At 36.8% G+C, this 27,931-nt stretch overlaps 4 protein-coding genes and 1 non-coding gene across 9 annotated transcripts; 3 read left to right on the forward strand and 2 right to left on the reverse strand.

The window, feature by feature from the left end:
- Positions 1–331: 331 nt before the first annotated feature.
- Positions 332–4,356, reverse strand: LOC111791325 (O-fucosyltransferase 1-like). The gene is made up of 10 exons (XM_023672617.1): positions 4,188–4,356; positions 3,922–4,087; positions 3,349–3,427; positions 3,143–3,213; positions 2,723–2,811; positions 2,400–2,523; positions 2,033–2,316; positions 1,624–1,753; positions 791–1,511; positions 332–596 (listed from the first exon to the last, which is right to left on the reverse strand). The coding sequence occupies exons 1-9, from the start codon at positions 4,193–4,195 to the stop codon at positions 900–902; spliced, it is 1,563 nt and encodes a 520-aa protein (XP_023528385.1). The 5' UTR covers positions 4,196–4,356; the 3' UTR covers positions 332–596; positions 791–899.
- A 627-nt stretch (positions 4,357–4,983) lies between these two features.
- On the forward strand, positions 4,984–5,071 carry TRNAY-GUA. The gene is given in 2 exon segments: positions 4,984–5,020; positions 5,036–5,071. It is a non-coding gene; the product is annotated as a tRNA-Tyr (tRNA).
- A 970-nt stretch (positions 5,072–6,041) lies between these two features.
- LOC111790338 lies at positions 6,042–20,294 on the forward strand. Of its 5 annotated transcripts, none has more exons than XM_023671205.1 (14): positions 6,042–6,325; positions 6,404–6,718; positions 7,655–7,998; positions 8,177–8,846; positions 9,698–9,802; positions 10,435–10,606; positions 11,475–13,207; positions 14,164–14,376; positions 14,687–16,954; positions 17,133–17,242; positions 17,447–17,849; positions 17,922–18,239; positions 18,590–18,847; positions 18,938–20,294. In XM_023671205.1, the coding sequence occupies exons 1-14, from the start codon at positions 6,200–6,202 to the stop codon at positions 19,955–19,957; spliced, it is 8,055 nt and encodes a 2,684-aa protein (XP_023526973.1). In that variant the 5' UTR covers positions 6,042–6,199; the 3' UTR covers positions 19,958–20,294. The 5 variants fall into 5 exon arrangements, with proteins under 5 accessions (XP_023526973.1, XP_023526975.1, XP_023526972.1 ...); XM_023671207.1 differs by having other exon boundaries at positions 6,042–6,319; XM_023671204.1 differs by having other exon boundaries at positions 6,042–6,718.
- A 411-nt stretch (positions 20,295–20,705) lies between these two features.
- Positions 20,706–23,398, forward strand: LOC111789797 (UPF0329 protein ECU05_1680/ECU11_0050-like). Its single transcript, XM_023670487.1, has 2 exons — positions 20,706–21,191; positions 23,053–23,398. Exons 1-2 carry the CDS (start codon positions 20,781–20,783, stop codon positions 23,221–23,223), a joined length of 582 nt encoding a protein of 193 aa, XP_023526255.1. The 5' UTR covers positions 20,706–20,780; the 3' UTR covers positions 23,224–23,398.
- A 1,193-nt stretch (positions 23,399–24,591) lies between these two features.
- LOC111789635 (alkaline ceramidase-like) lies at positions 24,592–27,636 on the reverse strand. Its single transcript, XM_023670269.1, has 3 exons — positions 27,276–27,636; positions 26,329–26,643; positions 24,592–25,508 (listed from the first exon to the last, which is right to left on the reverse strand). Exons 2-3 carry the CDS (start codon positions 26,577–26,579, stop codon positions 24,995–24,997), a joined length of 765 nt encoding a protein of 254 aa, XP_023526037.1. The 5' UTR covers positions 26,580–26,643; positions 27,276–27,636; the 3' UTR covers positions 24,592–24,994.
- Between the last annotated feature and the right edge of the window lie 295 nt (positions 27,637–27,931).

Raw genomic sequence — 27,931 nt, forward strand, 5'->3', positions numbered from 1 at the left:
TGAATCAGATTCATCAAATAACTTATCTTTGATAACCCAACTTGTCGCTGAACAATTGACAGTCACATTGAATCAGATTAATCAAATAACTTTTGTTTGATAACCCAACTTGTCTAGAATCGTCTACGAAACAAATGGGCACAAAATGTTAATAGGGTTGTGTACCCTTTTGCTCTTTGCACGTTTAAGTGAAAATAAGCCTTCAAATTCTCACTCGTCGATGTACTCTTCCTAGATATGTCAATAATGATTTTGCAGGAAATGATGTATTCAACCATCTTGACTCTGTCCTTTTATCTTTAGAACAATAACATAATTTGAAGCTTCCATGTCAGTAAGGAATTTTAAATAAGGACCTCAAAAACTACATATATTGGTAAAGAAGCAACTTCGGAAAAAAGTTCTTACCTGCATGGGCTGTGAACCAGAGTGGAAAACATGTTATTGCTACATTACAAAATAGGACATTCGAGATGACAGTATAACACATGGAGAAAGTACAATTGTACACACCCTAGATGAATCCTCTGTAATCTCGCATCAACATGAGTCTCCTCGTGTTACTGTTTCGCAATGCTAGACTGATCCGAACGGGCCTGAAAAAAGCAAAAAGTTCACTACATGATTCAACAAGCAAAAATCAATGGCATGGAAATAAGGAAAGGAATGCATTGTTGTTATCTCCTCCATCTTGTAAAAGGAAAGGGCATTCCATAAAACACTCCATGACAGAAATGTTTCTATGAAAAAGACTGGTTTATGCTTGCATTTTTTTACCCATAAAATTTACCTGGAGGCAAGTGCCGTTTGTAAATGAAACCTATTCAATTGGAATTGGTAACTGTGTCGTTCGCAGGGTCGAGTTATAATGAGCTTGCTAACATCTTGATTTATGCTTTTCATCTCGCAGTTGAATTGGATTGGGTTGAGACATCCGAATCACTGTCACTTCGACTTTCCACCAATTGGCCATTCAGAATCTCCAACACGTTGTCTGGTGGACATTTATCAGCAGGATTTTTTGGTGACATTTGACAGAAACATTCAGGCCAAGAATTCGTATAAAACGACTCTGGTTGAACGCGTTCATGTGGCCCACCAAAGTGTGTGCCGAGCATAACTCTCCTAATAGCTTCTTCAAAGCCTGCTGTCCTTCCGTTCTCTCTGTTGATGAAAACTGGTGCAAGAGCTTTCCTGTCTGGTCTGATTGTAGTCCGGAAGCCATAATACAGACGGTGGCCCAGCAAATTGTTGGCGAAGTTGCTTGGTCCATCATAAGTTGGCATGAAGATGTCGGAAAGGAGACAAACCATGTAGTCAACTGCAGACCCTGTCAATCCTCTCACATTTTCAAGAAGTTCTTCTGAAGATTCAACAGAGCTATGGTTCTCGAGACGGGGAAACAAAGCACGAAATGGCTTCATGAATCGTTCGCCACCGAAAAGCTCACCAGCCGCGAGATATATTCTGGTAGAATTGTCAAACCCCATGGACCGTAAAATGAGACCAACCTGCAGAACAAAGAAGAAGCCTAGCAGATCGGTGATTCTTTACCATATCATTTTTACATTCAATCAACTGGTTTTAAGCAAAGATATAGTCAAGTGTGTATGCGAACGTCACCTCCTCCGGAGTTAAGGGGCATTTTCCAATTGCCCTTCTTTCACTATAAACCAGTCTCTTCTTTGCAAAATTTTGCTCTCGATATTTCTTCAAGATTTCTTGTTCTTCAGGAGTAAAAATGTCAAAACACCTGCAAACCAGTAAAATAATGTAAATATACCATAACATGACTTCTCTTTCATAACAAATAAGAAATAGTCCGAGAAAGAAAGTAAAATGTAAAGCGGGTATGTCTAGGCCCCTCTTGTAATTTTCTTTGGGAAAAGGTGGTAGCAGTGTAAAAGAAAACCAATTATTGTAAGGCAGCCATCATCAGGACCTTGTTTCTTTTTCTTCTTTTAATTTCCCACAAATCATCAGGACCCTTGTTTCAAAATGCATTATCAAGATCAGTGAAGAAAACACTTACCCTGCAAAGGCCAGCATGTCCATCTCAAAACGAAGGTGAATAGACATGAAATGGCCTTGATTGCGGAGCTTATCAACTATTGATTGACTAATTCTTAAGATATGCGGCTTAAATCTCAGAGCGTGATAGTTAACCCTGCATCTTAATCTTTGGTATTCAGGATTGTCAATTTCTTCTGCTAAACGATGTGAGAATGGAGTGAGATATATAGCACCATGCTCCCTCATCTTCTCAAGAGCAACCGTAGTATACCAACTGATTGGGGCATCTCGAGGGGGTCGGAGCTGATTCAATTAAAGAGATTATGAACACAAACATATAATTCCCTACAGAAATTTTCTTTTAGAATAACGTCTGACTTTTTTACCTGAAAAGGTTTTATCTTCTTAGTTTTCCCATTCTTGCGAATATCTGGAATGCTATCCACAATTCGTACATCATACCTCAGCGTCCTTATAAAATTCTCCACATCATAGATACCATGAAAACCACTACACAAAATGAAATCAATAGTTACCAGGAATGTATTATAGAGGGTAGAATATATTGTGGAAAGAAAAACAAGATTTAGTTGAAAGTAGGAAAGTACTACACAATATAAAAATGGTAACTAGAACAGATTGAAGTACTGAGATAGATTTTCTTTTTGGACACAAAGGTACTAAGATGGATAGTTAAAATTTAAAATACCTCTTCTCATGCCAAAAGGAGTTTGCATCTAAGTCAGGTAGAACCAGTGTTGCATTCATAATCCGAGCAGCAAGAACTGCATTACATATCTAAAATATCCAAAATAATATTTTTATAATGAGAAACTCTCGCATAGAGGAAGGTGCAGAGACTAAACAAGAGCTTAAAAAACAAAAAGAAGAAAGCTATAGAAGAGACTCCAATTATTAATAATAACAAAATAACGTCACCACCAATGATCAAACTAAGTCAGAAAACCCCAAGTTGGCAATCCAACCATGCAAAAGTAGAAAGCCCCAGTTTTCAGGACATAAGTAGCATGTTTTTCCACTCAATTTTGAACTTCTATCTTACTTGAAGACAAAAAAGCTGAGAGTGCATGAAGAAAACTAGAGTTTAAGCTATGTAAGAAATACTAACAGCACTGCGTTGTTGATTCAGACCACCATTACAGCGAACCTTCAAGTAACCGTTGCTTTCATTCGGTGGAGCTGTCATTGTGTGATTGAGTTTTAAAATCTATCTTATCTAAAACAATACAACCATCATTTCTCAACATAAGCTAAAAACATGCAATATAATCTTGTTGCACGAGACAGTGATTTTTAAAGGCAACGAAGAAATACGTGGCCAATCAGATCGTGGAGCTGAAGACGGTCTCCAACCACCAGAATCAGCATGGCTCCAAAGTTCTTCAGCCTTGATCTGGCCAAACAAGAATAGAAAATGTCAAATTTCAATCGTGTTGAAATATTCAAACACTACCAATAGCTTTACCTATCACCTCCTCCATGTATCCAGAAACTAGTTCATGCGAGGTACCTTTCTTTTTGCCATCGTAATTCGTAAGGATGAAAAAATTTACCAGATGCAATTCTCAACCCCATATTGATAAAACGGCATCAAACAACTCTTTAATGTGAGGTAGCTAAGCTTACACTACATTTTAAAACTACAATGTGATCGTGATTTCACTGCTGACAATGAATTTAGGAAAACGAATTGAGATGATCACATTAGCGATACCGAAATTCCAGCAATAAAATAATGGATCGACGTACTTTTTTCCTATATTTCCCGAGTGGAAAAAGAATGAACGTAACCAGTTTCATGGAACTACCACTCTAAAGCTCTACTTCAACAATCTCGCGACAGCGGACATAAAGAGCAATTAATCACACCCAACAACCTCAACTAACCTCAGAGCGAGAGACGGATCCAAAGCCACCTTTACTCGTTGATGATACAAACAACAAAACCGTACAGATCAAGAGAAAAGCCACGGCGATTGATAACTTGCCCATCATGCCCTTCAATCCTCCTACACCTTGCTTCGCATGTGGCCGATGTAAATGTTGCCCCGATCTGCAACGAAGGAAGTAGGGATTCAAATTTTAAGACGAAGAGCAAACATCACAACCGTAAATGGGACAAATGTATGAGAAAACTAAGATCCAAGAACAACCTTCTCATGGCTGAGGAATGAAGTGTGGCACTGCAAAAAGCCGGAGTTCCTGCTTCGATTGGCAAGTTCAAGCACTGATTATCTGGAAGATGGTGCAAGAAACTGAATCAATTTCTTGGATATCTATCTACCGCCATACGCAAATTCGCGGGGCAATTGGCTGTTAAGCACAAGCGAATCAATAACGATGGCTCTTCTTGTTGTCCTGTTCGGGTCGGTTTGATGCCATTAACATTCATATTCATACCCGACCCGTTTCGTAAGCTTCCCCTACGTAAATTAATTTTTGGTTAAATATTTTAACAAATATCAGATTTATACACCTAATAATACTCCTTTAAACCATATAAAAATCCATAAAAATTAATTAACAATTTTACCAATAAGTAATTAATTAAGCCATTTATACTCTTAATTTAATTTTAAATTCTAACGNATCAAAATTTTTTAATCTCTTGAACGATGATATTGCTAGTATGTTTATAGCATTACGTTCTAAAAAATTATTTATCCATTTAAACATAACTGAAGTAATTAATATATTATAATTTTGAAAAAAAAAATATAAAAATCAAATCTTCACCCATTTATTAGTCTAAAAAATAGTTTTTATGAATTATGATATGAATTTAATCAATAATATAAGTCTTAACCTACGATTTTTTGGTTATTGGATTATGATTATTAATTTTTTTTTAATGCATTAAATTCAATTATTTGGTCTTTTATTTTTAAAAAACGTGTATATATCACAGAAATAGTATAGTTAAAAAAAAAGTAACAAAGTTAATCAAAACCGACCTTAGCTCAGTTGGTAGAGCGGAGGACTGTAGTGAGGTTTCTCAGATATCCTTAGGTCGCTGGTTCGAATCCGGCAGGTCGGATTTTCCTTTTTAATTCCGACTTTTTATTAACTAGACACGTGGAACTTGACAGTTTTGTTTTTATTATGCATAAAATAATGTTTCATGAATTCCTATTAAAAAAATAACGAAATAACTTTTTATGATAAAATATTTTATTTTATTTTATTTTAAAATAGATAACAATATTATTATTTTTTTAGTACAATAATAACAATATCTACCCTTTAATAAGATAAAATATTTTATTTTAAAATAGATAACAATATTATTATTATTTTTAGTAAAATAATAACAATATCTGCCCTTTAATTTGGAAGCAAGAAAAAATGATCATTAATTTAAATAATTTCTTTTAAATGATGTGATTTATATAAACATTCATCTATTTATTCATTTATATATATAATATCTAACGCCAATATCAATATTTTTATTTCAGGTATAATAAGATGATAATTCCAACATCGTCGAGTTGCTATACGCAAGATACACCAATAAATATAACATTATCGAGTACTGTATCCTATTCATTATGAATTTTGGAGTATGAGTCATTTTATCAAGTTTAAATCGCACGTAGTACTCCTATAAGGGCCACACTCACTTTTCAAACTCACGTTGCCGTGTTGTGATATGTTTAAACCAATAATTTACGGTATCGTCTAATTAAAAAATGAACTATTACATTCCTTCTATCGGGTTATAGACAATCTCGTAGTAAACCTGTCTTTAAGTCAAAGGGATTCAATTTTAAATAACATGAAAGTTGAGGGTCTAATTTTTATTATTTTATAATTTCAAAAGTCAAGTTGTAATGTGTAAACTGAGGGGGGTTTTGTGCTTATCATTAAAAGTTGGAGGACTTATTTGCAACAACCACTCTACTTAGGGGTAGTTTTGCAATTCCTCAAAAGAAATATATTTATATTTTAATTCGAGTGTAAAATAACTCTTATACTATATGTATACATATACAATTTTACACACACCAAAGGAGGGAAACCTATATATATTGTTCCGGTCACCTTCCTCCCGCCAAATAGCAAAACCCTAAAATCTATGTCGGCGAAGAACTCCAGGCCAGTAAGAACTGTACTGAATGTAAAGTCGGTGAAGTTCTGACTCTGGCAATCCGAGCTGAGAGTGATGTACGGAGGACCATCCAATTTCAATACTCGTGGCTCCCGCAGGCGGCAGCGCCGGAGGCAGAATCAGAAACAGCCGTCACAAGCGCAGTTTCCGGCTGCGCCACATTTGAATCCCAATGTCCCGGTTCAAAATCTTAATCTTCCTCTTCAAAATCGTAATGTGTTCATTCCTGGTCACCAGAACGTTAACTTCCCTATGCAGAACTCGAACTTGCCGGAGCAAAATCTTGGGTTTCAGTTCTCTCAGCCTCCCAGTCCAGGTTTCCGATTTCGTCAACCTTCCAGAACAGGTTTCCAGCCGCAAAGTTCGACTACGAAGTCAGCAGAAGGAATCGCGAGGATCAACCACGCTGTAGCCAAGGCACACAGCGATCTTCTTGTGGCTGGGGAAAGCATCTCAGCTTGGAAGGTCTCGCAATTAGCGCTTTCAATTCTCCAGGTCGATTCCTGGGATTATTTGGGGTTCCGTATGCAGGAAGTCGATGCTCTTCACCGCCTCATTGTGATGGAAGGGAAGGTAACGTGAGAAAATACGTTTTTAACTTCACACGCACGCACGCACACACACACACACACACACACACACACACTTCTGCTTGATTTATCACACACTCTTCTGCTTGATTTATCTGATAATTATTGGGTATAGAGTCTATTTTAAGTATGGATTCTCCGGGAACTTGTGTTGACTGGAATTATAAGCAGTAGCCTACTAGGGGCTTATCTAGAAGGAAACTCATGTGGGTCAGGCCAAGCGCTGGCCGGGGGGTTCACGGCGGCGGAAGGGGAGACTGACAATCACTTCCAGTATGAAAACGGAAGATATCAATTTTGATAATATTGTTGGAAATATCGTTCGCAACATTTCCTTCCGCATATTATGGGCTTCTTTCGCTTTGTATGCAGTCGTGGGCAATAATCGTTCGCAAGCAATGATAACTAGTGATGTTGTATTGTTGGTTGTCCAATGCCTGTAGTCTGTGTGATACCTGAGCAGATAAAAACTAAGAGTCTATAAGTCAACGGCAATGCCTTATAGATTTTTAAAATTATGTTTTTTTTAGTAAAAAGAACAGCTTTCTAAGCAAGATAAATTTTAAATTACCTTAAAAGATTATTCTTCAATCGTGCTATAGTTTGTTTAACTGTTTTCCTTCATTTTTTCCCTTTCAAAAATCTCTGAACTAAGTTTTATAGATCGTTATTAGGGGGAAGTGATAAGCTTAACATTCTTCTCCCTCTATCTATAGAACAAAAATATCACATGTGAACCAGCTAATATGGATTAGAAGGTCAGTTGGCCTTTTCAGTCTGTGTCAGTCTGTAGTAGTAGCACCAGAGATAACGAAAGGTCACATCATGTTTCCTCCAAACATAAACGGGGGCTATCAAAATTTCCGGTCAAACGTAGATTAACTCCAACAAGTTACTGATATTGTCTATATTGGTTTAGATCAATGCATTTATTCACTGCTTTGTGGGGGTGAGAAGAATCACTACATTATATGAATTGGAGAAGGCTATATGCAAGGATGAGGGAGTTAAGCAATTTGAAGAGCTGAGACTGGGCCCTTTTCTGCGTCATCCTCTTGTATTGCATTATTTCTCAGTGAATTCTGAGGTAACTGAAGTATTTAAAATAAAGAGTGAGGAGATTATTTGTTATCTTTCGGAGTTCATGGATGTGGATGCTTGTAGAAACAAAAATATTATGGTCGAAGACTTTTTGGACTTCATTTCCAGGAAGCGATCGGTTACAAAGAAGGAAATGCTGGGTATACGTGTTCAAAACTTGGAGTACGTAATTCTATACTCTTGGGCATTGCTTCACTAGTGGAAGAATGAGAATATTTACATTTATGGTTCATGCATTTATAGTTATAAATATTTAATATGAGGCAGGCTAGTTTGTATTTTTATTTTGATGTTCTGAATTCGCTTTTGGTTATATAGTGAGAGGAACTTGTTGTTGTAGGACCCATATATCTGTTATTCGAAAAGCTAGAAGATCGGAAGATGACATTCTTAGCAAGTATCTAACAAAATCTAATGAGAAACGCCGGAAGCGACCTCTTTTCTCAATGAAGAAGCAACAGCTAGATGAGCATTTTAGTGCAATATCTCAGCGAGTTGAATCATCTTCCTCTGTTCCCAAAGACTATTGTGGCAAGCATGTTAGATTTTCCTCTGAAAGCTCAGGAGATGAAGACAGTGATGATAACACGCACGAAACTGAAAAGAATGGCAACCATTCTAGCTCCGATCTAAAAGTTCCATTGCAAATTAATAAATGTTACGCTGGTTCAAGTAGCTGTCCTTACCCATCTGCAACTGAAGAGGTGGCGCGGCTTGGGTTGAATGGTGAAGTAAGTGCCCATGCCTCTCCTATTGGCAGCCAAAAGGACAGTATAGGTAATGGTACATCCAAAAGGAAAAGGAAATCTGGACATCAAATGCACACTACTTTTGGATCCCCAACATTAGGTAAAAAAGTCAAGGTAGAAGCCAGCGTCCTCGAAAAAGAAAGTTTTGATAATTCTGATGAAGGCAGTGGCGATGAAGCGGAATGTAAAATTACAAATAATTCTTTGAGGATGTTCATCACAACATGGAAGGATGGATGTAGAGATGCAACTGCGCCAGAGGTGTGCTACTTCTTTTTACTTTTACTGATTTCTATCTCTTATTATGTTAATATGAATTCTGCATGTAACACACTACAGATGCTAACAACTTCATGTTAATTTAGACTTTCCCGGTGATTAGCCCCCCTGGCTAATTGGTTTTTAAATAAATTAACCTCAAAATCAAAACTGTTATTTATCATCATATTTTTACTTTTTCAATGTTTCTATTTCTTATAAATGAAATTTAATTTTGAATTTCGCTTTCTACATATATCTGGTGTGGTTAAGAATATCATCAAAGATTCTAAGTGGCAACAATTTCCAACCGCTCAACATCCTACTACGTGGCTTTAATATCTTCATTAACAGACCTTGTCATGCAAGAAACAACATTGATTTCTTCTACCACTTTTAACTATTTTTGTTTCCCTTGAATAAAATTTATTTGGAAATAATTTATGTAATATTCTACTCCCTTACGAAATATTGATAATTTCTAGGAAGATAAGCCTTAAGGCAATACAAAATGATACCAACCAATAGGAGAGTGCTGGTAATCTCTCCTCCCCAATTCTTTCCAAGGAGAAAGTAACAATGGGATCTAGAATGACGATTTCGAGGCTTTTTTTTTTAATGCCTTTTGGCAAAATGTACAGCATATGTCCTCAAGTTGAAGTGCCAATCATAAGAATTTTTGTAACTACAGAAGCTTTTGATGAGGTTGGGAATTTTTGTAATGTTACCCAAAAGGCATTGGATGGTTGTTTATTTACTTGAGCATTTAGAATTGGATTTTAGAACAGGATCATATGTTTTCTTGTTTATTTGTTAAATCAAAGTGGGAAAGCTAAATTGATTCTGTATTGTAGGTACTCAAACGGATGTTTCACCATTATGGCATAAAACTTGGATCAAGAATAAGCGTGAGATCAATGATATCATCTTACCCATTCATTGGATTACTCAATGTCGCTGTAAGGGATTTATTGTGTTGGACATTGTTTATTATATATATATGTAACTTATTAGTCTTATCTTCTTTAGTGTAGTTCTACTCTTACTAATTGAGGGCTTCTACGTATGCCTATATATATATATATATTTAACTCTAATATAGAATGAGATGAATTATGCTCCCACGGTATTTCAGAGGTTTGCAACATTGGTTCATAACCCATTTTATTACCTATGTGCAAATAATTCGTAGTCTTTAATTTGTTCTGAAAAATGAGGTTTTGTTTTATGCATTTTTTTTTAAATAATTGGTGACTATGTAGATAACTGTAGAAAACTAGACATATATTTATTTAGTAATGCGGTATATCAACCATGACAACTCTTATGTGAAAAAATAATGCATCATTCATACTGGAGCTAGAGGCATATGCATTTCATATATCGTTTAAGCATCATCAGTGCATACCAATCTAGAATGACTGATGGTTTACTTATATCATGATGGTTTACTTATATCATTCTGTCCATATTATTTAATTTTAATTTCTGATTACACAATGTATGACTGTTGATGTAGGGTATTTTTGCTTTGCTTATCTTGTGATAAGTACTTTAAGCTACTTATTTTTCATTGCTGTCTTTACTGCAGGTTTCATCTATTAAGAATGGGATGTGGGACAGCATTTATGATTCTCTACAAACAATCAATCTGCATGAACTGACTAATACACATGTTGAGAAACAACCCGTATATGAGTGCATAGATGTAGGTCCAAGTGCAGAGGGCGCTCTTATTAAGCATGTTCCGAAGTCTACATATGGTGAGTAGTGTTTACTTCCTGGGCTTTTCATCATTCTTGACGCTGAAGTTAATATATCAGATGGATGTTGTACTGATTTAGTTCTTCAAAAACAACACAGACATAGACAAGCAAGCAAGAACTTGATATTGCTTCCTTGGATTCGAAATGCTTTAGTCCATTTATTTATTTATTTTTTATTTTTATAAAAAACTGAAAACTTCATTGAAAAACAAGGGGAAATCTAAAGGGTTAGGTGTAGAGGAAACCCCTGCACAAGCACTACATGATGAGAGCCTTCCAATCGTCAATTATCATCGATAGGCTATAGCTTCAAAGGTGGAAGACTTATCTTCAAAAGTCCTAGTATTCCTTTCCTTTGGAATGTGCCAAAAAAGAGCTCTAACAGATTAGTTCTTCAAAATCTTTGATTTTCCTCTGAACCAAGGGTTTCAAGAAGCCAATTGTCCACTTTCTTTGGAAGACAAAGTAACAGCCGTAACTTTCCCAAAATGAAGTGGCATTCTTTGAGTGGTACCTTTTCCTGGAAATATGTTGAGCTGTACCGTTTTTTGTTTCAGTTTTGTTTAACAATCTTCTAAATTTTGAATAAGATTATAGGTCAGAAATTATATTGGGAACTAATTACGATTAAACTCCTGGAGGAGAACTGTTTGTGATGTTGACTCGTAAAACTTGAAATGGTTGAGTTGAATTGAATGATCATAGAATTTGCAGTTCCGTTGTTTGATTTTGCTTTATATGGTACATATGATACATGTTGGAACTCTAATGTGTTTGTATCAATATTTTACTTCTACAATCTTGAAAATAATATTGGAAATGAAAATGATATAACTTTATTATTTTTATTTTTCTTAAATCTTAGGCATCACTGTCGAAGATATCCTCAACAAAGTTGGTCAGCATATCAAGTCTGAGCAGGAGATCCACAGCAATGGTCAGTTTCTCCTGGAAAATAGAATTCACACTTTGAAACAGCTTTGCAGCTGTGAGTTCTGGCTCGTGGAGCAATTTTCTGTCAAGGATTTTAAGTCTCTTGGTCATGGGGACTTTTTTACTTTCTTACAGAAGCATTCCTCTATGCTCCCTGATGAGCTACGCAAGTTTCTTTTGCCTGAGATTTCTGGAAAATCCCCTTTGGAGGCTTGCATGTTACAGCGTCAGTTAGTGAATTTAGTAGCACAAGCTTGTAATAATTTATCTGAGAATGAAATAATAAGTAAGCAGATGATATATACCCTTCTTACTCAACAGTTTCCCTCGATCAGTTTCAAACTGACTGAAAATGGGTCTTCGGAAGATTTTATGGAGCTTGTAGGGCAGCAAAAGAACAGTGTTGTTTCCAAGTGTGTCATGTTTTCTGCTTCATTATTAGGGAGATGCCATTTAAGAGATTCTTTGGCCACAATGAATGATTTATTGGGTGCCACTTCAGTTACTGCTGAAGTTGGTCAAGGATTGAGAGCCATTGAATCTGTGACATCAGAGGATGCTATCAAAGTCTTGATTAGAGCACCAATGTTGTTGGATTTGAACTTATGGTCTCATTGGGATATCTTATTTGCTCCGGCTCTTGGTCCTCTTGTAACCTGGTTGCAGAATGAAGTTAATATAGAGAACTTTTTGTGCATGGTTACCAAAGAAGGGAAAGTTATACGAATAGATCACACAGCTACTGCTGATTCATTCATGGAAGCTGCACTGCAAGGATCTCCATTTCAGACCGCGGTGAAGCTTTTATCTATCTTTGCTTTAATTGGTGGAGAAAAATATGTTCCCTTATCCCTTCTTAAACACCATGCCAGCCGTGCTTTTGATGTTATTAATAACTCTGTTGAAAATACAGAAATATTTGGAAATTGGGCTCAGAGGCATGAAAAGGTGCTCGAGCAGGTTTCTGCTGGTAATTTGAGTGTTGAATTGAAGAAGAAGATTGATATGAGGAACAAAGCAATTCCCCTATTGTCTAGGTTTTTTGTTGATTGCCTCGGTTATTTGCCAGCAGAGTTTTGTTGCTTGGCTGCAAATATATTGCTTTCTGCCATATGTTCTGTCATTAAAGATGCTGCTTCAGCTATTTTACACGAGTGTTGGAAACCAGAGCAGCGTCTTATGCTTCATGAAATAGGCCTCTCTCTTGGTGTGCTGGAGTGGATTCAGGACTATCACACAATTTCTTCTAGTGCTTCTTCAGATCTGTTCACTGATGCATGCTTGAATGACAGGTTTGAGATAAACAGAAATTTGCACATCGGTGGTCTTTTGACTAAGCATTCTGTTTCAGAACAAAATGTCTCTTTCTCTATTGAAGAGAATATGTGTAATGAAAAAATGAGCGTTCCTAGCACAGACTGTTCTACCAAAAATTTTAATGATGTAAATGCCCTCAGTTATATGTCACCTGCTTCAGAACCTGATGGAAATAAGGATGCGGATCAGATCATTCAATCCATCAGGCATGATGAATTTGGTCTCGATCCAGATCTTCCCAATTCTCAGACTGGTATACTGAGGAAGCAGCATGCTCGCTTAGGAAGGGCTCTTCATTGTCTTTCGCAGGAGCTGTATTCTCAGGATTCACATTTTCTGCTTGAGCTGGTGAGCAGGGCTATTGTCTTTACCGATTAGATTTATTTCCTTCATTGGTATATATTATTTCTCACTTTATTTTTGGATAAGAAAGATATTTATTTTTCGTTATATGAAAGTATAACACACGTAATATGGAAAAGAAAACTAAAACAATTTCAGAGCTGCACATAAAAAAATGGTGTCAGTACATCGTACTAGTATGTATTGTTCCTGCACAATATTGCTCCTCAACTTCTTTTCTAGACTTTATTTCTCACTAGACAGTAATTTGGTTACAATTATGTGACAAAACCCCACCTGTTTTAGTATCTGAAGTATCAACTGGAACTTAACAGGGGTTCTTTGTATTTAGTCAAGTCCATACCATGCTCTAAAAATAACAACATTTTGATTGCATTAAGACCATCCTGTTGGTTCTTTTCCCAAACAAATTTACCTTTTTGTGGACAACTGGTTAGGGGTTGATGTATTTGAGTTATTTTTTAAAAATATAAAACTGCTACAAGTGTAGAAGAATCAAGGAAGTGTTGTATCCCTCAAACTGTTCTAGGTATCAGCCAACGTTTGATGACTTAAGCTTTTCAAGGATCAACCTATGGCCTGTTACAAATTACATAGCCAAAGAGTAATTTTAAAACCATAAAGATGTGTATTTTGAGATGTACCGTTCTCAAATGTTTTGCATGGTGTTCATTTTGTGAAATTTCTAAGTGTTAGAATTTCAATAAAATAAACATCATCAAAGAGATTTAAAAAAGGTGCCAGAAGCTGTATCATTTATGTATTTGTTCTTGGTGTATAAGATAATCCAAAGGGGTATGAAAAGCCATGCTTATAGGATTTCAAATTTCTCGAATGTTAAGTCCATTTCATCCACCAAATTTGATCTCACTACATAAAGTTCAAAATATCTATTTGATGGACATGATTTATTGCATTCATCTAATCAATCTTGTTATTAGGTTCAAAATGCTGATGATAATATATATCCATCAAGTGTCGAACCCACTCTAGCATTCATTTTTGAGGAGTCAGGTATTGTTGTTTTAAATAACGAGGAAGGCTTTTCTGCTAAAAATATCAGAGCACTCTGTGATGTTGGGAGTTCAACAAAGAAAGGATCAAATGCTGGATATATAGGGAAGAAAGGCATTGGCTTCAAATCAGTTTTTCGGGTATGTTAAGGGTATCATTATGTCACCTCTGTCTTCATTGTTTACTAAGATATTTCCATCTGAGTCCTTTATTCTATCTTCCTTTGGTGGGTTGAGGTCTTCCTCTTCCTCTTATGTAATTTCAAGCATCAAAGAAGTGTTTCACGTCTTCTCTTAAAGAAATAAATAATACATTGATCATTTATAACTTTGTATATGTTTATCAGTTTTCAGCAATTACATCTTTTGTCCGCTCTTCCTCTCTCTCTTTTGTATGGTGTCCTTTCAATTTGTAGTCTGTTCTGATGGGTATGGGGTGCTCTTTCTGCAGATCACAGATGCTCCTGAGATTCATTCCAATGGGTTTCATGTTAAGTTTGATATAAGTGAGGGGCAGATTGGTTTTGTCTTACCAACTATCATTTCTCCTCGCAATGTTAACTTGTACAGTAGGTTGGTTTGCAGTGCCTCTGATCAGCAGGATACAAATATTTGGAACACTTGTATTGTGCTTCCTTTCAAATCAAAACTATCTGGAGGAGGAAATTTGATCAATAATATTGTGAATATGTTTGTGGATTTCCATCCGTCTTTGTTACTCTTTCTTCACCAACTCCAGTGTATTAAGATCAGAAACTTGATTGACAATTCACTTATTGTTATGAGAAAAGAAATTGTTGGAAATGGCATCATTAAGGTTTCTCATGGGGAAGAAAAAATGACATGGCTTATAGTATCAAAAAAGTTGAAGGCTGACGTTATCCGTCATGATGTCCAATCTACTGAGATCTCGATTGCATTTACACTCAAGGAAGAAGGGGATGGGATTTACAGTCCATTTCTGGATCAACAACCAGTTTTTGCATTCCTTCCTCTAAGAAAGTATGGCTTGAAGTTTATTATTCAAGGCGATTTTGTTTTACCTTCGTCCCGAGAGGAGGTGGATGGTGATAGTCACTGGAATCAGTGGTTGTTGTCAGAGTTTCCTGGTTTGTTTGTGAGTGCAGCCAAATCTTTCTGTTCTCTTCCATGCTTTGAGAGCTGTCCAGGGAAAGCTATTGCAGCTTATATGAGTTATATTCCACTCATTGGAGAGGTACATGGGTTTTTTTCTAATCTTCCTCGATTAATTATTTCGAAGTTACGCATGTCCAACTGCTTACTTTTGGAAGGAAAACAAAGTGAATGGGTTCCCCCATACAAGGTTTTAAGAGGTTGGAACGAACAAGATCGTATTCTTCTTCCGGATAATTTGCTTCATGAACATCTTGGGATTGGATTCCTAGATAAGGATATAATCTTGTCCGACTCTCTAGCAAGAGCATTGGGTATTGAAGAATATGGGCCTAAAATTCTTGTGCAGCTTATATCCTCTCTATGTCAGAATCATAATAGCCTCAAATCAATGGGACTGGTTTGGTTGGGCTCTTTTCTAAATGTACTTCACAACATGCTTTTTCAATCGTCTCGGCAAACGTCATTAGAGTTGGAAAGGAATGCTGATCTTGTAAAATCTGTTCAGAAGGTTCCACTAATTCCTCTCTCAGACGGTACCTATAGCTCCATAGCTGAAGGTACAATATGGTTACACTCTGATTCCTCAAATACCACAGTTGATGGCAAGTACGGACTCGAAGCTTTCCCAAATTTGATTGCTAAGATTCGTGTAGTTTGTCCAGCCTTCCTTTCTCTTTTCTCTGTTGATGACTCACAAATGGATGCGCCTTCAGTGGGGAATATTAGCAGGATGCTTCATAGGATCGGTGTTCAACGTTTATCTGCCCATGAAATTATGAAAGTACACGTCATTCCAGTTATATCAAATGAATCAAATCTAAATAGCAACAAAAATTTAATGACAGAGTATGTTTGTTTTATAATGACTCACCTGCTATCGAGTTGTCCTGAATGTCACACAGATAGGGAGTTTATCATTTCGGAGTTACGTAACAAGGCCTTGATTTTGACCAATCATGGCTACAAAAGACCTGTTGAGGTACCAATTCATTTCAGTAAAGAATACGGCAATCCCATTGATATAGACAAGCTCATGAATATGGAAATGAATTTCCATGAGGTTGATGACACCTATTTGAAGCACCCAGTAACCCAATCACTCTCTGGCGGACTCACAAAATGGAGAAGTTTTTTCCAAGAAATTGGTATCACTGATTTTGTTCATGTAGTTGAAGTTAACAGGAGCATTGCTAACATGCCACATAATGTTATGATGAATAGAATGTTGGATCCAGAGCTGATATCTTCTGGTTCAGTGGTTAAAGATTGGGAATCACCAGAGTTAACTCATTTATTAACCCTGTTATCCACGCATGGAAACCAAGAGAGCTGTAAATACCTTTTGGAGGTTCTTGATACTTTATGGGATGATCATTTGAGTGACAAAGTTGTGGGTCACTTCATTTCTAAATCTGGTGATTCTATCAAACAGTTTCAGTCTGCTTTTATGAATAGCATTTGTGATGTCCAATGGGTAGTATCAAGTGCGGACGACAAGCGTCACTACCCGAAAGATTCGTATTTTGACTGTGATGCAGTGCGCTCAATCCTTGGAACCTTTGCTTCTTATGCTGTTCCAAAGGTCAGTTAATTAGCTGCATTTCAAGTAAATTTTCCTCTCTTTTTATGATATCCTCTAAGGCTAGAACTTTTGTGAGGTGCTTCCTGACGCTTTTTCCCATGTATCAAGTTTTTGGAAGAAAATAAATTAATCTTTATAGACCTGTAGATGTTGATCTGTATTCTCATTGTTGCAACAGGTTAGAAGTTCAAAGTTGGTACGTGATATTGGGTTCAAGACTCGAGTTTTGCTCGATGACACTTTTGATATTCTAAAAGTGTGGAGAACCCAGAAACCTTTCAAGACAAGGTACTAATCTCTTTATAATAGTGTTAATTTACATAACGACTACAAGGAATTAGTAAAATTGAAAGGAGCACAATAGTTTGAAAACATTTCATAGAATCTCAGGGATACGCGAACTTCTCTTTGTAAACATCTTCAATTATAGGCTTGACTTTGTTTGATCTTGTCCTAAACTATCCATTTATATTGCCTTCTTTGATATGCCAGCATATCTCAAATGTGCACTTTCTATACATTCTTGTGGAATGAGATGGCTGCATCAAAACAGAAAATTTTGGAGGAATTGCATTCAGGGCCTTTTATATTCGTCCCTATTGTAGCTGACTCTAGGCACGAGGATGTGGTGTCGGGTATATTTTTGTCTCCTAAGGCAGTATATTGGCACGACCCCATTGGCGCTATTGACAAGATTAAGGATGCTCATCTTCAACGCCGCTTGACAAACACGGCCGATTGTCCCATAATCAAGAGTTTATGCAGTATTTATCCAGGGCTTAAGAATTTTTTTATTGATGAATGTGGAATACATGAATACCCTCCTCTAAGGAGTTATCTTCAGATTTTGAAACAGTTATCAGCTGTTGCTTTGCCTTCACAAGCTGGTGATATAGTAAGTCATATCAATAATAGATGTTCTTTTCTTACAAATGATAACCACTGAAGTGATACTTTCATGTATTAGGTATTCCAAGTCTTTCTAAAATGGGCAAATGGACTAAAATCAGGACTCCTGGGTTCAGAAGATATGGCTTACCTGAAGGAATGTATCGGAAACTCCGAGTTCATGGTCCTTCCCACGGAACAAGATAAATGGGTTTCGCTTCATCCTTCCACTGGCATTGTGTGCTGGTGTGATGATAAGGAATTAAAACAGCAATGTAAGAATATGGGCAAAATATATTTTGTAGACTTCGGTGAGATCGACAGTGACAAAACCGAGGTTTTCCGGGCACAATTCTCTCACCTCTTGAAAGCTTTAGGGGTTCCTCTTCTTTCTGAGGTAACCTTCTCTCATTTGTTTTACCTTTACTGCATGTGGACCATAATACATTGAAAATATTTTAGGAAAGTCCTGTTTCGAGGGATTTCATAAGCATGATGTAAAAAATCTCGATTCATTGTCGAACTTTGGACCTTTTATAAGATAAATTGTATTGTTGAAACTTCTAGAACTCCGGGGACCGAACTGAAAATAGGCATTGTAGACATTTCACGTAAAGGCCGCCTGATGCTTCGCAAATGAGAATGATCTAATTGACTGTGCTAACAAGCTCTACGAATTCCACACGTTGATTGTGTTTGTTTTTTCGTATAGATACTATCGTGTTCACCGATTAACTATTTATGCAGATTGTAACTCATGAAGCGAAATATTATGGTCTGAGGGACTCTAGCTTCATGACTTCATTAATGAACTGGGCTCTTCCTTTTGCTCAGCGCTACGTGTATAGCGTACATCCCGACAGATATGCTGAGCTTAAGCAATCTGAATTCGACATCCTGAGTCGTCTGCAAGTAATTGTTGTTGAAAAGCTGTTCTTCAGAAATGTTATAAAGAATTTCGGACGTGCTTCTGATGAACAGATTCCATGTAGCTGTCTTCTGCAGGTAATTTAGTCATTGATTCAGTCCTTTTGCTAACAGACTTCTAATTTAGTCATTGATTCTGTATGAATTTCTCATATTATGTTTTTGCAGGATAATATTTTATACACAACCCAAGACTCGGGTTCTCATTCGTTGTTTATGGAGTTTTCTCGTTTGCTATTTGATGGAGCTCCCGAGCTTCATTTGGCCAACTTCCTTCACATGATCACCGCCATGGCCGAATCGGGTTCTTCCGAAGAGCAAACAGAGTGTTTTATCCTGAATACTCAAAAGGTCACAAAACTTCCCAAGGAGGAACCTGTTTGGTCTGTCTCATCTGTCACCTCAGTCGTTGAGTCTCACAACTTACTTCAAACCTTACCAAACAGCCAAGGGTCATCTTCCAAGGCTAAAGATAAAGCAAGAAATTGGCCACCGGTCGACTGGAAAACGGCTCCGGGTTCTAGTTATGCTCGTGAAAATGGTCTCAAAACACAACCAGGAAGCTCACTGCCTCACAACCGATATGCAGAAAACGCGTTTATAGTCGTCGACAAGCAAACAGAGAACTTGTCTCCAGTTTCAACAGCCACAGACTGGACCTATGAAGATGATTTATCTGCAAAGTCGGTAGCATCTGTTGTTAAAGGCAGTGGTGATAACATTGGGTCTCAGTCCGATTCGCGTGGCTTTGCCTGGAAAATGCAGCTTAGAACTCGCACCATCGATCCAGCACAGGCAACGGTAACTGGGAGACTCGGCGAGCACGTCACCTTCAAATATTTCACTGAAAAGTTCAGTGACACAGTAGTTAAGTGGGTTAATGAGGACTCAGAATCTGGATTCCCCTTTGATATAATTATAGGAGACAACGAGGAGAATAGACAGTACATCGAAGTGAAATCAACCAGATCTGCAAGGAAAGATTGGTTCGACATATCAATGAGAGAATGGCAATTTGCAGTCGGAAAGGGAAAATCATTCAGCATTGCACACGTTTTATTATTAGCTAATAACGTCGCCCGGGTCTCGGTTTTTAAGAACCCAGTTAAACAATGCCAGTCGAGCAAGCTCCAACTGGCTCTTTTAATGCCCAAGCAAAAGGAGTACTCCACTGTCTTCTCCTCCTGAAATAGCAGCTCCTTGGTTTTATTTTCGAGCTCGTTGTCAAGACGGAGAATATCTCGATCCAGCTCGCTCATTGTCGAGATGGAGAATATCTCAATCCAGCTCGTTGTTGAGACGGAGAATATCTCAATCCAGCTCGCTCGGAGGCTGGATTTTCTCAGCAGTCGCAAGTTATAATCTGTGAGCACCAGCAGCGGGCTGGCTAGTCTTTAATTTTTGTACATCCTGCAGTGTTATTCATTGTACATAATTACTTAGCAAAGCTCTAGTGTTATTCATTGTACATTATTTGCTATGCTTTCAAAATCAGTCCTAGATTTATTTTTTATTTTTTATTTTTTATTTTGCTTTTTAGTTATAATAATATCATTAAGTCTAATATTTTTCAATGTTTATCCTTCAAATTATTAAATAAAGTATCATATTATAAAATTTATATATAAAATTATGGATGTGAATTCCCCAAATTTGCATTCAATATCATTTTAGGGTGATTTTTGCATATTTTCCTTTTAACCATAATAATTATTTTATTTTTATGTTAAAATATCATTTTTGGTCTATGTAATTTGAGCTTCATTATTTTTTAATTATAATATGACTAACTTTTTTAAAATAAATTTTTTTGAAAGTATAAAAATTAAAATAAACAAAATAACTTAAATATCGCCGCCTAGAAAACCATGGTTGGTCGACATGTCGAATCACTATGAAGTGCAAAAGATGTGTCGTTTATATTTACAACACGAGAGCCTCAAGGAGAGTAAACAAAGGGTAAACCTTCTTCAAGGCCCAGAAGCTCGTGCCTCTACCATCACAGTCATCAATGGCGTTAACCTCTCGTTCTGCGATCCGCACTGCGACCAATCTCTCCAATAACCTTCTACGCTCCTTCTCCACTTCCATCAAGTCCACTCACCATAACAATCACCAGCAGACGCACACATACTTGGAGGCGAGCGCCTTTGTTGGAAGCTGGGAGGCGCCGAAAGACCCTGAGGAAGCGCAGGCCAAACTCGCTCTGCTCCGAAGGGACTACGCGAAGCAGGTGAAGCAGGTGCGCAAGAATTACATCCAGGAGGTCGAACTCTTGAGGCTCGAAAAGCAGCGCAAGGATGAAGCCAAGAGAGAGGCGCTTAGGGTTGCCAATGAGGAACGCAAGAAGCTTAAAGCCGAAGCTGCGAAAGCCCGAGCCGAAGAGCGTAAGGTTGCTGATGAAGAGTTCCGACGGACTTTGGTAAGTGATTTCCTTATCTTCTTGAACATTTACATCGTGAGATATTATTGTTTGAAGATCTTAATTGGAAAGAATTTGATTGGAAATGCATCCGTTGCATCTTCCAATCTATCTGGATTCAAAGAGCAATCTATTCATTTTTCTTTCAATGATTTGGGAGAAGTGCAATCTCTTGTCTCATCCTCAGTCGAACAGTTTCCTGGATTGAATTTGTATATTTACTCTTATAGTGTAAGATCCACGTCGATTGGAGAGGGGAATGAAACACCCTTTACTCTATAAGGGTGTAGAGACCTTCCCTACAAACCGCGTTTTACAAATGGGGACCTCTCCCTAGCAGACGCCTTTTAAAAACCTGAGGCTGAGGGCGATACGTTATGGGCAAAAGCAGACAATATCTGCTAGTGGTGGGTTTGGCTGTTACAAATGGTATCAGAACCAAACAACAGGCACCGCCAGCGAGGACGCTGTTTTCCAACGGGGTAGATTGTGAGATTGTGAGATCTTACATCAATTGGAGAGGTAAACGAAACATTTCTTATAAGAGTGTGGAAACCTCTTCCTAGTAGACGCGTTTTAAAACCATGAGGTTAACGAAGATTTCGATTAGGAACTTTTAATTTGACTTGCTGATTGAGTAAGTGTGTGGAGCTTTTGAACTAAAATTGAGCCTCCAAGGGTCACAACAAATTGAGTCCTTGTGGAGCTTTTGAACTAAAAGTTCTAAAATTTGGTACAACGAAGTTGGATGATTTTTTAAGGTGTTTAGTGAAGTAATAAGCACTTTTGGGGTTTTTTTAAAACTTTAAATTTCATCGGGGAGCCAAGTCAGTGAGTCTACTTTGTTTGACAATGCCATAGGGACAAGGTTAAGGCTTAATTCGGCCCACTCCGTTGCTTCATTATCCTTTCAAAATTCGTTGACAACATTCCACGTTTCTTTAATCGTGGCTTTTTTGCTATGAGAGAGCCTGTACTTCAAGGCTAGCGTGGTATTTTCAATCCATGTGCATCCCCCATCACCCACCTTATAGCAGGTTCGGTTGGTGATGAAGTTTTGATGTTTCTTTATGTACTTTCAAGGCCCTTTTGTAGTAGATGGAGGGGTGATTTTTGTTTGATGTAGGAGTATATTTAGCCCTTATAAAATTTCTTTGTAAAACATTTTCTTCATAATGATATCTCCATATTCATTTGGGAGGAGAGCTTTGTTCTTCCTCCTTATCGAGAGAGGACCGAATCCTGGTCACCAAATCTTGTGTTCAAGTGAAAAGATGACCAAACTTGAAAGGACTTGGCCACCCTCTCACGTCTCCCTATTCTTAGATTAACTTCCAAATTGACATTGCTTGGAATAAGGGGCTTGATTTTTCATATAATGTGTTCTTTCTGAATGACTGCGTATGATTAGTTTATGATTATTATTCTGATCTTAGATCATGATTTCATTAAATTCATCTTACGTCGTATGGACCTTATCGTATTGACATTCCATAGCCATGTTTACTGGATCGATTCGATTGATATATACTCTTTTACGTGGTGCATGTAATGCCTAGTTTATGCTTGGTAGGAATTTCTCCAACAAAGAAAACAAGGACAGAAGTGCATAGTGTCACAATTAGGCATTTCAGCATGCTAGGGGCAACACGCCTTGGACAAGCATGACCGTGACACCTAGCCTATGTGAACATCGGTTTGACCATCTTGAAATCACTTCTTAAGCTAAGCAGCAGGATATTAGTTCAAAAGGATAGAAAATATTATCTTGTTCTTGCATTTCATTCTTCGATACGACGATGATATCCGTTACGATTAGATTCGTACAATCATCTAATGCGATTCGCTTGATGTGATGTAGATGAAAGAAAGAGGTGAGAAGCTTGAGCATTGGAGAATGATGGAAAAGAAGAGAGAAGAGAAGAAGAAAGAAAAGAACGAGGTAATAAGAAGGCAGAGTTCCATGTGGGTTGATGAAAAGAAGTTGGAAGAGAAGCTGTTAGACGCCATTGTTAATACCATCCCTCTCTGAGCTTCCCTTGCCAGTTCTCTTTTTTGACTGATTAAGGTTGTTCCAAGTTCTTACAGCTTTAGATCATTATTACCAGATTCTGACTCATAAGGTTTTGTTCACTTTTACATTATACTGTCCTCATCATATTTCAACTCTTTATGGTTTGTAGGTTCAAATCTACCCTTCCTTTTTATTATTATTATTCATAATTCATATTACGAGGCAAAATATATATATATATATATATATATATATATATATATATAGATTTCGTCTATAGGCATGAAATGAGGTCTATTATCGACCTCTCTATATGAAAGCGTGCAGAGGAATTTCCTACCATGAGTTCGATTGGATCTAAGCTTCTTCCCTGGTAGAGGTACCGGTCACCCAAATTCTCGAGTTTGAATAGGGTCAGGGAAGCGAAGCTTAATGAGCTTTCTGTCGGCTGACCACTACATAAGCTGCTGTGGACGCTTTCTTTTTTAAGATAGCAAGGAGGCAATTTGTTCGTTGGGCCAATGAGAACTACCTCTGACTTTTGTGTTTTGAAAGGAATGTTGTTGACTCAACAAAAATTCGTTGCTAAGACCTAGAATCACTCTTGAGAAACGGCCTGATTTACATACTTGTTCTCTGCTGCGAACTGGGAGCCAGACCTAGCGCGTATATATATATACATATCAATTTAAATATTTTACAATTATTCAAAATTTTTTTTTTTTTTGGCTATCATTTAAAATTAGCTTGAAATCATATAAAAATTAGTCCTTCAAAATTTAGAAAAATTATCACAATCTTTATAAATAAATAAATGAAAAGAAAAATAGAGTGAGGTTAGAAGATTAAAAAATTACTCAAATTTAATAAAAATTTCAAAAATTAGTCCTTCAAAATTTAGAAAAATTATCACAATAAAAATAGAGTGAGGTTAGAAGATTAAAAAATTACTCAAATTTAATAAAAATGGATACTCCTTCAGGATATAAAAACTAGTAGTCTTGCCATGTAGATCGGTTCTAGTTATGACTAAAGATAGTGAAGAACCTACTATGTCTTTCTTCTAGGAGATCGGTTTAGGATTTAGTTCTTTATCTATTATTACCTTTTCTATAAAGTTATGCATTTAATCGACACATGAAATTTAAATTGATACAAAATATCAAAACTAAATATAAATTATTCTCTTATTATGTTTTAGTTCAACAAATGGGATAGAGAGATCTCTCGATTAAGGATATGTCTTATCTCGTAGTTAAAGAAATCTCTTAATAAGTTAAGCTATGCATTAACCCGTAGTAAAAGAAAACGTATCGAAACATTAAGCCCTCAAGTAAAGAAAGCTAATATTGTGAGTTTACAAGTATAACCATCAAACTAAAAGAGTTCCAAGTGAATATGTAAAGACCTTTCAAAATTGTGAAACTAAACCCCAAGGGTAACATCCTTTTGGAAGACAATTCTATTGCAAATGAATGAAAATACTAAAGAAAAAACACATTTCCTATAAGAACAGTAAAACTGGAAAGAAGAAAGAAAGAAAGAAAGAAAGAACACAAGTTTACAGCTGCAGAAAAACCCAATCTAAATCAATGACACAGACATTCTGAGTATGATTTACATCCATAATGAGAAGGCAAAGAAGGGCCAGGGAGAGGGTAAAAGAATGTCTAATCCTATTCATAGTAACCAGCCAAGAACCAAGAACCAAGAACCAAAAACCAAAAACCAAAAACCCATCATTTCATGATTAAAAGAATGTCGTTTTTTCCTTCCAACCATCCATCGGTCACTGGCTCTTTGGTTTTTGAATCTTCACGTATGGAAACAATCCCCAAAAGTGGACTACTCTCGGGTTCCATTCTAGTTGTTGAGCACGACAAAACATTAAGAATGTATTGGCGAAATAAGAATTGAACCCCATTAATACATGCCATAATGCATGACCCTGTGGGTTTATATACCAGCTAGAGATGTTCTTGCAGTATAAGCGATCAAAAAGCCAGCAAACAGTCCCAAGAGAGATGGTTGTCAAGTATAATTTTGCTAGCCGCTTAGCGTGTATGTCGTTCGTGTGAATATAGTACTTGTACATTCTTGGGATGCAGAGGAGACATAGTATTGCATAGTGTACCTTAAAGCCTGCTCCGAAACGGACGATTGCATGAGCAACAGCAAAGGCAGCTCCATATAGAAACAAGAACGTTGGCATCGTGCTTCGGTAGTGCCAATCGGGCGAATAAAGGATGTAGATATAGAGGAGCATTTCCCATACCATAGGTGTTTCATCGCCTTGCTGTTGTCTGAAAATAAGTTTAGAGTTGAATAGATGTTATAATGGATTTGATAGAACATGCAAGCCAATGCTAAAAACATTCGTAAATTTTGATGGCATAATGAAGTTATGCATCGACAAGCGATAATAAGAACATTTATGTATAATGAATGAAGATTTGACAGAGCATGCAAGCCAATGCTAAAAACATTCATAAATTTGATGGCATAATCAAGTTATGCATCCACGAGCGATAATTAACGTTCACAAGAACATTTATGAATACTATTCATAGAAATACACCATAAAAGCTCCAGAAGAAATAATTTTACAGGGCACTCATCATGACATGTACCAGACCTCGGTAGAGGGGGCGTAAAAAGTTGCAACTCCTAAAATCAGAGATGAGAGCATGAATTCCAATCAAGAATGAAATGCCTAGACAGTTCTAACTTCTTCTTTTTGCGAGTGTGTGCGCGTTAACTAAAATAAGTTCGTAGACGTAAACTATGAAATCCCACATCGGTTGGAGAAGAGAACGAAACATTCTTTATAAGGGTGTGGAAACTTTTCCCTAGTAAACGCGTTCTAAAAACCTTGAGGGGGAGCCTGAAAGGAAAAGCTCAAAGAGGATCCAAAGTAGTTCGTCCCTTAACTCCACACAACATCGTTTTGTAATTTGATCACTCGTGGAATCTATCTTATATCGACTTTTTTATTCACAACCTATACATACTAAAATTAACACTTCAACTCAAGCAATTAATACAAAATTCCAAGCGAAAAAATAGGACGATCACATAATCATCTTCATTCTTTATTCTTCAAAATAAAGGTAGAAGACTTACACTCGTTGCAAGGTAGCATGATACAGCATGCTTCCAATGGAAAGGATCATATTCGATATGTGAAGAACACTAAACCTCTTCTCAAACCTTTGTCTCAAGGCATTTACGAGACCAATAAGTGCTAAAATGAGGCATGGAATATTCGATATCGTGTTGAAGAATTCGGCAATATAAGAAGAGTAGACATAGTTGCTTTCGCACCACTCGGGAGATGTGACAGGACCCCAGAAACTAGATATTGTATCTGCCATTCGAAAATTAAGTATGCCCCAAGATAATCGAATTGCGTTGTAGGATCGTTCGAATTTTACAAACCTGCAATCATATTTTTCAAGAAGTCAGTGCATAAAACAACATACATACAAGTCAAAGCAGAATTTACTTCCATTTTTAACCCAAGAACATCTGAAGGAAATATGTATTTGATGAGGAAACTTGTCTGAATTGCTGTAGATTCTTAAAACAACCGGCAGATGTGTAAGTCAAGTTAAGAAGCCATAAACGACAGTACCAAAATTACTATCTCCATATTTTGTACTTTGCTTGCAATAACAGAAACCGCCAAACCTAGAATCGGATTAAGCTAAGAAGACGTAATTGAAACTTTCATACATCATCTCTTCAATTCTTTGCCGTGCATATAAGAGACGTCAGTAGCAAACTAACTCAAACAAAACGACGCTAAGAACCATACCAACGCTTTCTGATGCAAATTTAGAACCAAAATATCCACGCTGGCCCTAACAGTTCTACAAACTTTTTCCATTTCTTTCATTTTTCCATCATGACTTGAATTCCTCAAGAAATTCAAGAAACAGGCAATGGTTCGAATCTCCATACACAACAATCACGGAGCAATAGAACTAAAAATGTAAAAAAGAATCAAGAAATAAAAACCAAGAACTTCTAAACTGAGGAAGAACAAGAAGATTGAAGAAACTACTGACCGTTCCGAAATAGATCTAAGCTAGAGAATAACCATTCTTGGATTCTTGAAATTCAAATTCCTGAGGTCTTTCTGTCGGTATTGCGAAGCGATCGGAAGAGATCTAAGCTGAGAGTCCGAACCAATTAGGGATTACCCAGAAGGAGGACGACGAGCGCGTGGTGAGGATATAATGGAAGATGACGGAAATCATTTGTGACCGTCGGATTAAATAAGCCGACGGTTGATATTGCTCCGGTCATCGAGCTTTGGCGCGCCTCGTGATTAATGGAATCAGAATCCGACTTTGAATCGCTTTACAGCCGCGTGTGATTCACGCGCTCATGTGCTTTCGAGCTCGTCACGCTCCCTCGCTTATTTATTTATTTTGTAAGAATAACGCTTAAAATGTCTCTTAATGTGAATGTAAGCATATTTGAACGTATATAAATTATTTTAAAAAAACAGATAAAATTATTAATTATTATATTATTCAATATTTTATTATGTAATAAAGAAAAAAATAAATAAACAACCGTTTAATACTTCACAATTATTATACTGAGAGGTAACCGTCCAAATAGATCCTCGACCAATTAACTAGATTTTTTAAGTTAAAAAAGTTTTTTTTTTTATATATATTTAAAGGTATTTTTAAAATAAAATATAAAAGATTTT

Source organism: Cucurbita pepo, chromosome LG03 (assembly GCF_002806865.2).
Source record: "Cucurbita pepo subsp. pepo cultivar mu-cu-16 chromosome LG03, ASM280686v2, whole genome shotgun sequence".
Classification (NCBI taxonomy): domain Eukaryota; kingdom Viridiplantae; phylum Streptophyta; class Magnoliopsida; order Cucurbitales; family Cucurbitaceae; genus Cucurbita; species Cucurbita pepo.

Bases quoted from the DNA above. Each gene is read 5' to 3' on its own strand.
- LOC111790338 (XM_023671204.1), top strand. From the start codon at position 6,200: ATGTACGGAGGACCATCCAATTTCAATACTCGTGGCTCCCGCAGGCGG. The intron at 8,847-9,697 runs GTGTGCTACTTC...TCTGTATTGTAG, and splicing joins GAGATGCAACTGCGCCAGAG to GTACTCAAACGGATGTTTCA. The intron at 16,955-17,132 runs GTCAGTTAATTA...TTGTTGCAACAG, and splicing joins CTTCTTATGCTGTTCCAAAG to GTTAGAAGTTCAAAGTTGGT.
- LOC111789797 (XM_023670487.1), top strand. From the start codon at position 20,781: ATGGCGTTAACCTCTCGTTCTGCGATCCGCACTGCGACCAATCTCTCC. The intron at 21,192-23,052 runs GTAAGTGATTTC...GATGTGATGTAG, and splicing joins AAGAGTTCCGACGGACTTTG to ATGAAAGAAAGAGGTGAGAA.
- LOC111791325 (XM_023672617.1), bottom strand. The intron at 3,214-3,348 runs GTATTTCTTCGT...ACACAATGACAG, and splicing joins TCCACGATCTGATTGGCCAC to CTCCACCGAATGAAAGCAAC. The intron at 2,524-2,722 runs GTATTTTAAATT...CATTTTGTGTAG, and splicing joins TCCTTTTGGCATGAGAAGAG to TGGTTTTCATGGTATCTATG.
- LOC111789635 (XM_023670269.1), bottom strand. From the start codon at position 26,579: ATGGCAGATACAATATCTAGTTTCTGGGGTCCTGTCACATCTCCCGAG. The intron at 25,509-26,328 runs GTAAGTCTTCTA...ACTTATTTTCAG, and splicing joins CATGCTACCTTGCAACGAGT to ACAACAGCAAGGCGATGAAA.